The sequence below is a fragment of the Centruroides vittatus genome, unplaced genomic scaffold (genome assembly GCF_030686945.1).
Source record: "Centruroides vittatus isolate TY-2023 unplaced genomic scaffold, ASM3068694v2 contig_545, whole genome shotgun sequence".
Taxonomy (NCBI): Eukaryota; Metazoa; Arthropoda; class Arachnida; order Scorpiones; family Buthidae; genus Centruroides; species Centruroides vittatus.
Window position 1 is genome coordinate 1,141,935 of NW_027122321.1, and position 11,925 is coordinate 1,153,859.

The following is an 11,925-nucleotide window of genomic DNA, read 5'->3' on the forward strand; positions in this document are numbered from 1 at the left end:
GTTTTAAATCGTAATCAAATATTCTAATTTACTTTGGATTCAGTAGAGATTACTTCACTTTAGTAGTGAAGTAGGAGGTAAAAAGTAATCTCTACTAATAGTACAGATTACTTCTTTTACCTCCTACAAAAGCTAATTTACATTACTTGGGCATAGATTAATACAAAACCCATAAAAATATGCAAATAATAGTACCTTAATAATTTAAATCTAAATTATTTTGGACGATTCTTAAATTTTCATTTTTATTTATATTGACTTAATTTACATAAATTATCAATAGTAAACCAGCTACGCTGCTAGAGAATTTCCTCCTTTCAAACTGCTATAAAACTCTCCTAATTTCGTAAAACTTGTGAAGAGGAAGTGCTCTAGCTGCTTGCTATTGACAATTTCTGTAAATTAAGTCAATATAAATAAAAACATTTAATAAAAAAAATTTAGATTTCACGTACAGTACACATTTAATTACATAAATTAATGAATTAGCAAAATGGCGTCAAAATGTAAGTGTACTCACAATTGACCATAATATTTTTCATGACGACTGCAGCGTACGTGACCATGATCTGGGACAGTTCGGGACCTACAATCTATTTATTAAAAAGAAATCACGTTAATAATAAGTAACTAGTTATATTATATGCTGAACTGAGAATTATATATATATAATTAAATTAAAGTTATCAAATACAATTCAATATTGACAGGTAACAAATTATTCAAAAGTTAGCTAAACAATGTTGTGTTTGTTTCTAATACAGTTGTAAATATTCATTGTAAACTGAGTTTAAGATAATGTATTTTTATTTTAAAAACTTAGTCAAATTATGATGATATAGGACATCGCGCAATTTTATCGTATCGAGATAGAATTGAGGCGGAGCAGGCAAGAAACAAGCGATCCCTGCACTTGATAGGCAGAGAGGAAGCGATTTATACCTGACTGACGTGAGCAGGTAAACTTTGCCCTTGTCACTACAAAATAGGCTATCCTTGTACCTAGTGTCAAATCCCGCGGGATCTAGCGACCCCCTCGGAATTTTTCAGAGGGATGGTCCGTTTGGATACGTCGGGCCTCGTTTTTCACCACCCGGCTACCCCATTGTGGACCTGGCCGAACCCATAATGGACTTTGTAAAAAGAAGCCCTCAGGACGGTAAGTTTAAAAAAACCTACCGACCATGAGCGACACTTGCACTTCGCTGTAGATTGCAAAACACAAGAACATGTTTTGTTCGTTTGTGCCTAATTTCCGTTAGGCGCTTGCAATACTGTTTTTTATTTTTGATCCATAGGCTTGAATTTCGTTAGGCGAGCTCAGTCGCATCAGATATCACGAGACATGGTCAGTTTAACCCCTCTGTATATCGAAAATGAACACATGGACCCCCTATTTAGAAGTTATTTAATAAGTAAAATCTGTTCTTTAAATAAATAAAATTAAAAAATATTCTATTAATTTTTCAGACGAAATTTAATAACATGCTTTACCAATTATTATCGGATATTTTGTTGTGTATATTGTATTTTCTCTTTTCTCTCTCTTCTTTACAAGTTCCTTTCCTTCATATCCTTAAAACGAAATATGAAAAAATAATTATTCAATTGTAATTAAATATTTAAAATTCGTACTGAAAATATTACTCAAAAATATTTTTGCAACGTTTGAATTCAATAATTTATTAAAATGTAGAAGCAGTTATTTATATTGATTTATTATAAGATATTTCTGTATTCAGTATATATAGAATATTGGAATGTTATTTTAAATAATTTTTAACTTATATTTAATTTTTAAAATACCGTCAATTATAAGTAAAGAAATTGTATAATTTGTACATTTCTTAACTATTCGTACAAAGTAATAACAGTAATATAAATGTTTCTTTACAAAAGCAACTCTGTATAATAATTAAATTTAGTGATGAAGTCGCAACATTTTTGCATTTTAGAATAAGAGTTAATGTTCTGTACATCGAATGGGAAAAGCAAGGACAGGAATGGTAATGCTGTTATAATGTATTAATCATTAAAAGATTCTCTTACAGATAAGCACCTTTAATGAATGGTTTGTTAGTTATGTACCAAAGGTTATTCAGATAACATCGCTGAGTTGGAATTTAGAACAAGGGAAGAAGTGCCTCATAGCTATTTTAGTTCCCACAGGAATTGTGAGATGCCAAGCGTTAAAAGATTCTTACAATTCAAAATTATTTCTTTCCTTTTTTGGTGAAAATTGCTAGGTCTGAATAGAATTATAGTATTTTGTTTAATAATGAACAATGTGAAATTCCATCATTCTGAAAAAAATTACATCTTTTCTATCAGAACAAGTCATCAACTATAAATTTTTACCTCCATATTCTCCACAACTTAATCTGTAAAAGAATAGTTAGTTAGGTTTTTAAACACTACAAAGAGCTTATAACGGACATTTTCTTATGTAACATGATTATTAGTTTTATAAACTTATCAATCTTTATTCTAATTCTCAAATAATTCATTTGTATAATAATTTGTAGCGTTGTGTTATTTCTTTTATCTATAAACTATCATGTGTTATTAAAAACAAATCAAATAAAACTTAGTTTTAGATATCAACAAATTTCATATAGAAAAACTTTTTAAATTCATTCAACGTTAGATAAGTTTTTGTTGCTTTTATTATAAAATATATGTTAAAAATATAAACTTTTTACTGAATATCCAATAAAATACAAGACTATTTAATTAAGTTATACATTGGCGCATAGATAAGAGCAAAACAATCATTTTTGTAAATACTGTAAATTGTATAAAATTAAATTATATTAAAGTTAGATTGGTTCATCTGATGTTTTTAAAGTCGTAATTTTAATATTACTAAAATATTTGTCTTTTAAATATTTTTTTTAAATATTAAAAACAGAAAATTAATTTAAACTCGCATTTTAAACGTAGGATTAAATACATCAATTATTAAAAGTTTATGAGAATTAATACATCAGAATAACTTCATTACAAATATAGAAAAAGTGAGACTTTTTCGTACTCCATAAATGTGAATCGATCACAATTTTTAACCTATTTTCAAAAAATACATTCAAAATACAGTATAAACAAATACATACTGTACATGTTCTTTTAAACAAATCAATTATTTATACATTCTATTTAAAAAACAAGCTTAAGCAATGGCATCTTCGAACGGGTACACTCGGTAAGTATTCCGACAATATTTTGTTTATAGCATATTTTATATCGCTAATTTCCAACAAAATTATACGTGTTTTGGGCATGATTCAGTCAAATTAGTCTAAAAATGATTAATTTTAAGGAAGAAAAACCTCTCAAATAGCCGTACCCTCTAAACTGCAAAAGCGCCCAGAAATCTTTGTTATAAATTATTCTTTCTATTCGATTTATTTTTAATATTAAGAAAACACGTAAAAAATAACTGTCTCGAGGCTCTTTTGGTCTCTTACAGACCTTGCCTAATGCACGAATGAAATTACAACATTTACAAGAAATAATTTTATATTTTCCGTATTGGATTGAAACATTAACTTAGTCCGTCAAATAAGCTTAAAATTATTAAATGTGAATAGTAAAAATACCTTTGCTAATCAGCAATTCTTCATCGGTAATTGTTCTTAATGAACTGTCCGAACCTGTAAGATAAAAGTCATGAGAAATACTTATATGAAAATGCTTTAACTTAAAATAAGAATCTACGATTTTTAAATTATCATTACCAATTTCTTCTCCGCTTCCAGAAATTCTATTAAAAATAAAATTTTATTTAAATTAATAGACAATATATTATACATTTCTCAAGAATTTCTTGAAAATTACTTACTCTAAGTGAAAAGCATAACCCTTTACTAAAACAAAGAACAACAAAATAGCAGTCTTCATGGTGACTAAAACCCAACTTAACCGTGGCAGAATGAGTGACAATGGAAATGGGGTGAAATTTATAGAAGAAACCAAACTATCTACGTCAGAAAACTACGTCACAAACGAACTCCAATTGATCACAACCCTTTTATTCATTGGCCAAGACTTTAATTAAACGAAAGAGTTGTAACAAATGAATTTTTTGTAATAATCAATATAATAATTATTATTTTTCGTATTTAAAATAGCGTATTGATATTTTGAAGATACCGAATTTTTTAGGAATCAAATGATTATTTACATACGTTAAATTATTTCATCTGATTCTTGTATAACAACTTAAGAAAAATTTAAATATCTTAGTATCTTAGTAAATATCTTAGTATTTTGTAATAATAATTTATACATTGGTTGTTATCATTTTCAATTTTTCTTGATATATATATATATAGATTGATATTTACTTTAATATAAATTTAACATTCATTTTTCATTCCGTTGATATCAACGCTGGTTCATCCTATGACTATGTGAGTACCAAAAAAACTGTGTACTCATATTAGTGATATGATGGACCAGCGTTAATATTGATTATAATCAAGTCATATATCAAGATTAGAAATAGAAAATTTCTGTAAATAGTTAAAAATCAATTGAAAATTCATATTTTTAAAACTTAAAAACTAATATGTAATTTTTAGTTTAGAAATAGAATTGAGATATTCCTTCGCATGTTTCAAATGAAATTTTAAAAATATAGCAGGAAATTCGAGAAATAATTATATCGTTAATGGAAAAATTAATCTGGAGTTGTCTTTCAATATTGAATGAATACCAATCTATGTTGAACATCCGAAACATTGTTCTTAAAAGTAGTTTAAGATGAAAGAGAGTTTAAGTTGTAGTAAGGAAAAATTCCCAAGTGGTTTATGTTCTTAGAACCATAATAAGAGTCACAAATAGCCTAAAAGTTTTGTTAATGTAGCGTGCCTAGACTAACAATACAGCAGACTCTTCCTTTTATGATTTTAATAGTTCTTAGAAAAATGGCATTAAGGCAAACGTTGCATGTACACTCCTAGTGCCATAATTAAGATTTTCATTTCTCGAAATAATAGTTCTGAATTACAGTATGTAATATCATACGAGTTCCAACAGAAAACGTGCTTTTCATACCGTCGTATATGAGGCTAGTATTAGTTCTAAAATCTAGGGCTTGCTATATTTCAATTCTAAAAAGTTTAAAAGAGCAATATTTAAAATGTAAATGAGACTTAAAAAGCATTAGATAATATTTAATCATAACTAAATATGAAAATTTAACACAAACTGCTTATATTATCAATCGTTAATATATAAATATTTTTGTTATACATTAAATAAATATTTTTATTTAACTAGAAATATTTGCAATAGCTTGAAAATATTGCTTATGGAGCAGCAATTATATATAAACGGCTATTGTAGACAATATACTGCATACAACATTGAAAGTATTAAATATTTTTACATATAAATATCTATTTTTATGTAAAGAAAAACCCGCAAAGTATAACACAGCAAGTGAAGATTTGAATTTGAAAGTTTGATCCTGGGATATTAAATTATTCGGCCTAACTTTTTTCTTTCTCTTTTGAAGATTCTAGTCAGTTTATATGAAATAAAAAGAAATATTTTTTATAAATTGTATAAAGGAAGCAGAGATTAAATTTGAAAATCTTCATAAGAAGCGAAAGCAGATGTGTTATAACTTTAGTTGAGAACTTGAACATTTCAAGCTCAATATAGCGTATAGGTCTGTAATTATCAATGAAACTTTCTTAGATAGGATATCCATAGGAATGTTTTTATCTCATTTATGAATCATTATTAAATGTTATTAAACGACTAAAATATATTCTTCGTTTTTTTCATTTGAACTAGATGAAATATAAATGATCATCTTAATAATGATCATCTTAAGTTGGCTTTTACTGGCTTCATATCAATTCTATTCTCCATTTGTTTCCATCTGACTATTCCTTTGTTATGTCTTTAAAGCACTGTAGACTTTAAACATCACAACATTCTTCCTCACTTCCTCTTTTCATCTTGACCTCGATTCGCCATTTTAGTCTTTGTTTTAGTTTATTATCGTACATGCGGGGTAATATGACTTGTCCATTTAATTCTTTGTGGTGACAGTGATCAAAGGCTGTAAATATGTAAAAATTTATCGTTTTCCGTTCTCTTTCCCACTCAACTTCTATTTACGCATGTCAGTTTTTGTGTAGTTGATACCTGCTTTACTCATCTTTTTTCTTGATTAGTATAAATTTTCTAAATTGCAACAGTCATGATGATAATTAAACTTTTTTTGTTGACATCTCTTCTTTGTTGTATTACATGGCTCAAATTGTAGCCTATTTTTAGCAAAGTAATCGCAAGTTTTGACACTGAACTTAAAGGCAGCCACACACGTTCAGGAAATCCTTTGAGGAATAACTGTGCAGGCCTGACCTTGAGGAATTCCTGAACGTATGTGGGGGAAAACTGTACAGTTTCGGCGGCCTGTACAGTTCACCGGAGTAGAAATGAAAAACCATTTGATTTTCCTACACAGTTTTGGACTGCGCAGGCCGACCGGAACGTGTGTGGAGTCGTGTCGTTCAGTTGTGAGGCCGCTGAGTAGTGAGAACAATGTCCCGTGAATTTTTGGAGGAATTTTTAAAAATTTACGAGAGCGAACCATGCCTTTGGCATGTAAAAAATAAAGAGTACCACGATAGAAGCAAGAAAGAAGCTGCTTATTTACGTTTAATTGAAAAACTAAAAGAAATGGAGCCAAACGCTAATAAAGAAAGCGTTATAAAAAAAATAAACAACATCAGAAGCGCATACAGAAAAGAAATTAAAAAAATTAAAGCGTCAATTAAATCAGGAGCAGGAACTGAAGATATATACAAACCAAAGTTGTGGTACTTCGAATTATTAAGGTAAGCTTAAATTTTTAACAATAAAATACGACGAAAAATTAAGCAATTTATTTAGTTGTTTGTATTTTAAATTAGGTTTTTAGATGACCGAGATACGCCTCGAAGCAGTCGCTCCAACGTAGATAGTGACGATGATATTGACATTGGGGTATTGTAAAATTTGTTTTTTAATATAATACTTATATTTGTGTCTTTTGTGTCATAAGAAAAAAATTGAAATATAAATATTGTTAAATAAATTAATATGTCATTGTTCATTTAAGTATATATGCTGAGTTAAAAGTACAAAATTTTTATTATTTTAATGGCAATACAATATTTGGTTACAATTACAACGTTGATAATGTTTAAATAAAGTTCAATTGCCACGGAATTTGGCCTTCATTTACAAAATAATCCATAAAGTCTTCTCTCACTTTTTTTGCTAAAAAACTTGTGTTTCCTGGATTTTTTCGAACCAATCGCGTCATTTTTGAGTCTTCTGTATTATAACCTAAAATAGTAGTTCCGACATCAGTATTTTCGTGATCGAAACATTCTGGAGGAGAATAAAAACTTGGCACTGATTTCATTAAAAAGTTGTGCAAAACGCAAGTAGCCATTACAACTGATTCAATTTTACGTGGTTGTAAATTAATTGCCGTGTGAAATATTCGAAATCTCGATGCCAAAATACCAAACGCATTCTCAACAATGCGTCTTGCTCGTGATACGCGATAATTATATATTTTCCTATCTTGGGAAATTAGATCTGCTTGTCGAAACGGTTTCATCATGTCTACCCTCAAAGGAAAGGCATCGTCAACTACAAATACATAGGGCATACTTCTACTACTGTTTCTGACTTTACTTTCAACAGGAATATTTAACTTATTGTTTTCAAGTTTTTCAAAAAGCTTGGTGTTTTTTAGAACACCTCCGTCTGAAACTCTACCATTGGTACCAAAATCACACATGATGAATTGATATTTCGCATCCACAATAGCCAGTAAAACCATGCTGTGTCTTCCTTTGTAATTATAAAATTCTGATCCACTTCCACTTGGAGGAATAATGTTGATATGCTTTCCATCCATTGCTCCAAGGCAATGCGGGAAATTCCATTTTTCTTTAAAAAGTTTCGCTATATCCATCCATTCTCTTTCTGTTCGTGGAAACTAAAAAGCAAAAAATAAATAAATAAATAAATAACTTAATTTTTAAATTAATAGAATTGTAGTGATATCGGACTTTCTCGTCCTCCTCGCGGTAATAAAGGGTTGTAAAAAGGAATAATAAATATAGACAAAGAACCATAAAAAAAGGGAAGGGAGAAAAAGGGCGGGAAAGAGGAGTTCGGGATACGGGAGAGAGAGGAAGGACGAAGTGGTGGTCCCTGAGTGTAGGATAAGTTTTTTATGTAGAAATATCTGACTGTTTTTAATTTTGTGTGACGAACCGTGTTAAAAAACAATCAATTTCCTTTACTACATTAATAAAATTGTTATTTTAGGATAACGCTATGGATAATACAACGGAGGAGAATCATAGCAGCGACGATATTATTACTCCATCAATAATCGCAACACAGGATTTAATAAAACTTTCGGATGATACACCAGTACAGATGCGACGCAGCCGTCCCCCTAAACGAAGTCGAGTAGACCAAGAATCGTTGACGAACGAAATTTTATTAACCGTGAAAGATCATTTTAACAAACCACACATTCAAGATGATCGTTTCGATATTTTCGGCAAGAATGTTGCAATCAAATTGCGTGAACTCCCAAAGCAACAAATGCTGATTGCCGAAAAGTTAATAAACGAAACTTTATTTCAAGCCGAGTTGGGAACTTTAAGTTTATCGCATAAATTGGTGTATGAACAGCAACACTTGCCACATCAATTTTTTCGTTATCATTCACCAATTTCTACCGGTTTCGGTATTACTAGTCGTCCCCCTTCCAGCACTTCCGTCCAAATTCATCGTGATAACCTTAATTAATAATTAATATATGTAATTTGTATATGTTAATGTGTAATTTGGCATTTTTGTACGTTATGATAATAAATATCTATTAAAAAGAAAAGTTTGTTCTTACCTTTAAATAATCTTTATGAAGGACTTTGTAAATAGCATCACTTGTTTCAGGTATGATGTAGCCAAGAGCTTGAGGTGATATTACTGTTGAAAATTTGAGATCTTCAAAACTTCTGCCAGTTGCCAAATATCTTAAGGTCACCGTGAGCCTCTCGTGTGGTGAAATTGCTGCTCGCATTACAGTATCTTGTTTTTTTATAATTGGTGTAACCAATGATAATAGATTTAAATACGTTTCTTCGTCCATTCTTAAATAGTTGTGCCAATCTTTAGGTACTAACTTCAATTCTGAGATCAGGTTCACATGGGAATACGATCCTCTTTTTTTAAGCCACTCTTTACACCATAGACTCCTACGCACATGTTTTTTCTTGCGAGTTTTAATACAATTTGTTGCCAATAAGCACCCAAGAATAGCCAGTACGTCGTCATCAGATGCCATGGCCGACTGACGAACTGAGAGATTTTCCTCCTCTTCACTTGTTATTTGACTCAAAATTAACTCGAGACTAAATGTAGAGCTTATTAATTATGTAATAAATTTTCAAATGAGCTAATTTTAAAAGTAAATTAAAAAATAACCTTATTAAAAAGAAAAAATCATTTAATGTTTTAAAATGTAAAGGAGTTGTGTATAGATTAAATTGTACTTGCGATAATGTAAAAAAGATTTATACAGGAGAAACAAAACAGATGTCGAACGACAAATTGAAAGAATACAAAGTGGCAGTTTGATTGAACACGTGCACTTCTTTCCACGAATCGAACCCTTCTAAGTGCAATAAAATAACAACACCGACTTAAAATCGGGGAGAGAGTTTTCGTTTACAGGGCAATAAAACAATTTAACTGAGAGATTTTCCTCCTCGTGTGGGGCGACAGGAAATTCTGAATTTCTTCAAGGCCAGGCCTGCACAGTTATTCCTCAAAGGATTTCCTGAACGTGTGTGGCGGCCTTAAGGAAAATAAGATGTCTTTTCAGGAAGTAATTAAATTGTAAAAGGGGTTATACTGAAAAGACAGGTCCAGAGAGAGCAATAAGTCGGGTCCTTTTATTCTTCGTTTTTCCGAAAATTATGGACGATAATTACATTTTCTCGAAAGGTCAGTGACTAATTTATCCGGTCATACAATAACAACATGCAGAAATGATGTTACAATTCATTTTTTATTAATAATCCATGATATGAAATTAAATTAATTTTTTCAGATTGGCAAGCGCCAAATCCGACAGAGGGCACTCAAAATGGCTGCCGAAACAGGTAAGGAGCCGACCGGAAACGTTGTCTTGTAGAAGGTGAAACCGTTTGGATGCTGGACACATCGTATTTTCTGGATTAAACTCTAACAACAACACTGAACATAGTTTTATTTATCATAATAGTTATGTTTTTATATTAGAACATGGTGTATACTGCTTAAAATATTTAAACACTTCTCACCTGTTACACGTTAACAGGTGAGAAGTGTTTTAATTCTACACACGATAGTCTTTTATTTTATTTTTAAATAATAATTCTTATGTAGTCATGACGTAGCGGTAATATTCCTATTCAAGTTTGAAAATTATTCTCTTGAAAATCTGAAGCCGTCCACATAAAAAGAAAAAAAATGTCTAATTTTTTTTTGTAAATGGACATGCCTGTCGAAAAATTGTTTTTGTACGCAGATTGGAAAGAAAATAGGTAAATTTTCTATCTTCATATACATATGTCGAGATAACTTTCCAGTCAAATTTTTAAAAATATTCTTAATTGAAAATATAAGTTAATTTACGTTTTTTGTTTTCATTTTAGTATTATGCTCGGCTATCACATGTTTACGAAAACCAGACAGCCCCGCTTTGCACGTGCATTCTCCCCGTAATTGAGATGTATTAAAACGACAATATCTGAGATTGAAACACTAAAGCAACAACTTGAACTTTCAGTGTTGTTGTTAGAGTTTAATCCACAAAATACGATGTGTCCAGCATCCAAAACGGCTTCACCATCTACAAGACAACGTTTCCTGTCGCCGATACAGTCTAGAATTTGACATAAATTCAATGTATTTAATAAATATATAAAAATATAAATACGACTATACAAAGATAAAACTTGCTTCTGAAAGACAGAAGCAAAGTTTTATCTTTGTATAGTCGTATTTATATTTTTATATATTTATTAAATGTAAATAACGCCGGCCATGTACTTTTTATTAATTATTTACTTTATAAATTCAATGATTTGTTCTCCATTTGGTCATCGCAGTAATCGTCACCGATGGAAACTGAATCGGCTCAGGCATTGAACAAACACATGGTCGGTTCCTTACCTGTTTCGGCAGCCATCTTGAGCACCCTCTGTCGGATTTGGCGCTTGCCATGGTTTGTCTTACATTAATAAAAGTATTTAGTTTATAACAATAAACTGTTCGGATCTAACTTATTTAAAAATTTATCATACAGGCTGAAAGAATTGAGATGGGTCTCGAACTAGTCAGAAATAAGAGTCTCATTTCTCCCCGAAATTCATAACAATATATGAATAAAAGCAGATTTTTTATCGTTCGTAAATTTCTTTCCTACATAAAAAAAATTTTTTAGGGTATGTCTATGCCTGGTGCTTGGGACAAATAGTCTTGAGGCTCCTCGAATCGAATTTGCATGCTATTATTAAAGTTTGAAGCTTTCATTCTTTTGTAATTTTATAAGTAATTTTGAGATTTGGTAGTTTATAGATAATGTGTACATGTAGTTTAAATATACCCATTAATAGTAAAATTCTTAACTACTATTTTCAATTAGATATATTCGAGTATATTTTTAAAATTTTTCTTCACACATTTTAATTTTCACCAATTTCTTATACTTTTCTGAGCAATTATAATTTGCTCAAAATTCCGAAAAAAATTGAAAATTAAAAGCAAAAATGTTCTGATTTTTAATGTTTTTCACTAGCTTCGTTTTCACCTCTTATATCCTCAAGGTCAGTCCTAATCTATTTG

At 30.2% G+C, this 11,925-nt stretch overlaps 2 protein-coding genes across 2 annotated transcripts; one reads left to right on the forward strand and one right to left on the reverse strand.

The window, feature by feature from the left end:
* The first annotated feature begins 6,561 nt into the window (after nucleotides 1–6,561).
* On the forward strand, nucleotides 6,562–7,014 carry LOC136978515 (uncharacterized). The gene is made up of 2 exons (XM_067274232.1): nucleotides 6,562–6,857; nucleotides 6,933–7,014. The coding sequence occupies exons 1-2, from the start codon at nucleotides 6,562–6,564 to the stop codon at nucleotides 7,012–7,014; spliced, it is 378 nt and encodes a 125-aa protein (XP_067130333.1).
* Nucleotides 6,922–9,391, reverse strand: LOC136978531 (putative nuclease HARBI1). Its single transcript, XM_067274253.1, has 2 exons — nucleotides 8,939–9,391; nucleotides 6,922–8,014 (listed from the first exon to the last, which is right to left on the reverse strand). The coding sequence occupies exons 1-2, from the start codon at nucleotides 9,377–9,379 to the stop codon at nucleotides 7,205–7,207; spliced, it is 1,251 nt and encodes a 416-aa protein (XP_067130354.1). The 5' UTR covers nucleotides 9,380–9,391; the 3' UTR covers nucleotides 6,922–7,204.
* Between the last annotated feature and the right edge of the window lie 2,534 nt (nucleotides 9,392–11,925).

What these genes read in the sequence shown, in the direction of transcription:
- LOC136978515 (XM_067274232.1), top strand. Translation starts at nt 6,562, where the DNA reads ATGTCCCGTGAATTTTTGGAGGAATTTTTAAAAATTTACGAGAGCGAA. An exon ending in TGGTACTTCGAATTATTAAG is followed by an intron (nt 6,858 to 6,932) that starts GTAAGCTTAAAT and finishes ATTTTAAATTAG; the next exon opens with GTTTTTAGATGACCGAGATA.
- LOC136978531 (XM_067274253.1), bottom strand. Translation starts at nt 9,379, where the DNA reads ATGGCATCTGATGACGACGTACTGGCTATTCTTGGGTGCTTATTGGCA. An exon ending in TTCATAAAGATTATTTAAAG is followed by an intron (nt 8,015 to 8,938) that starts GTAAGAACAAAC and finishes TTTGCTTTTTAG; the next exon opens with TTTCCACGAACAGAAAGAGA.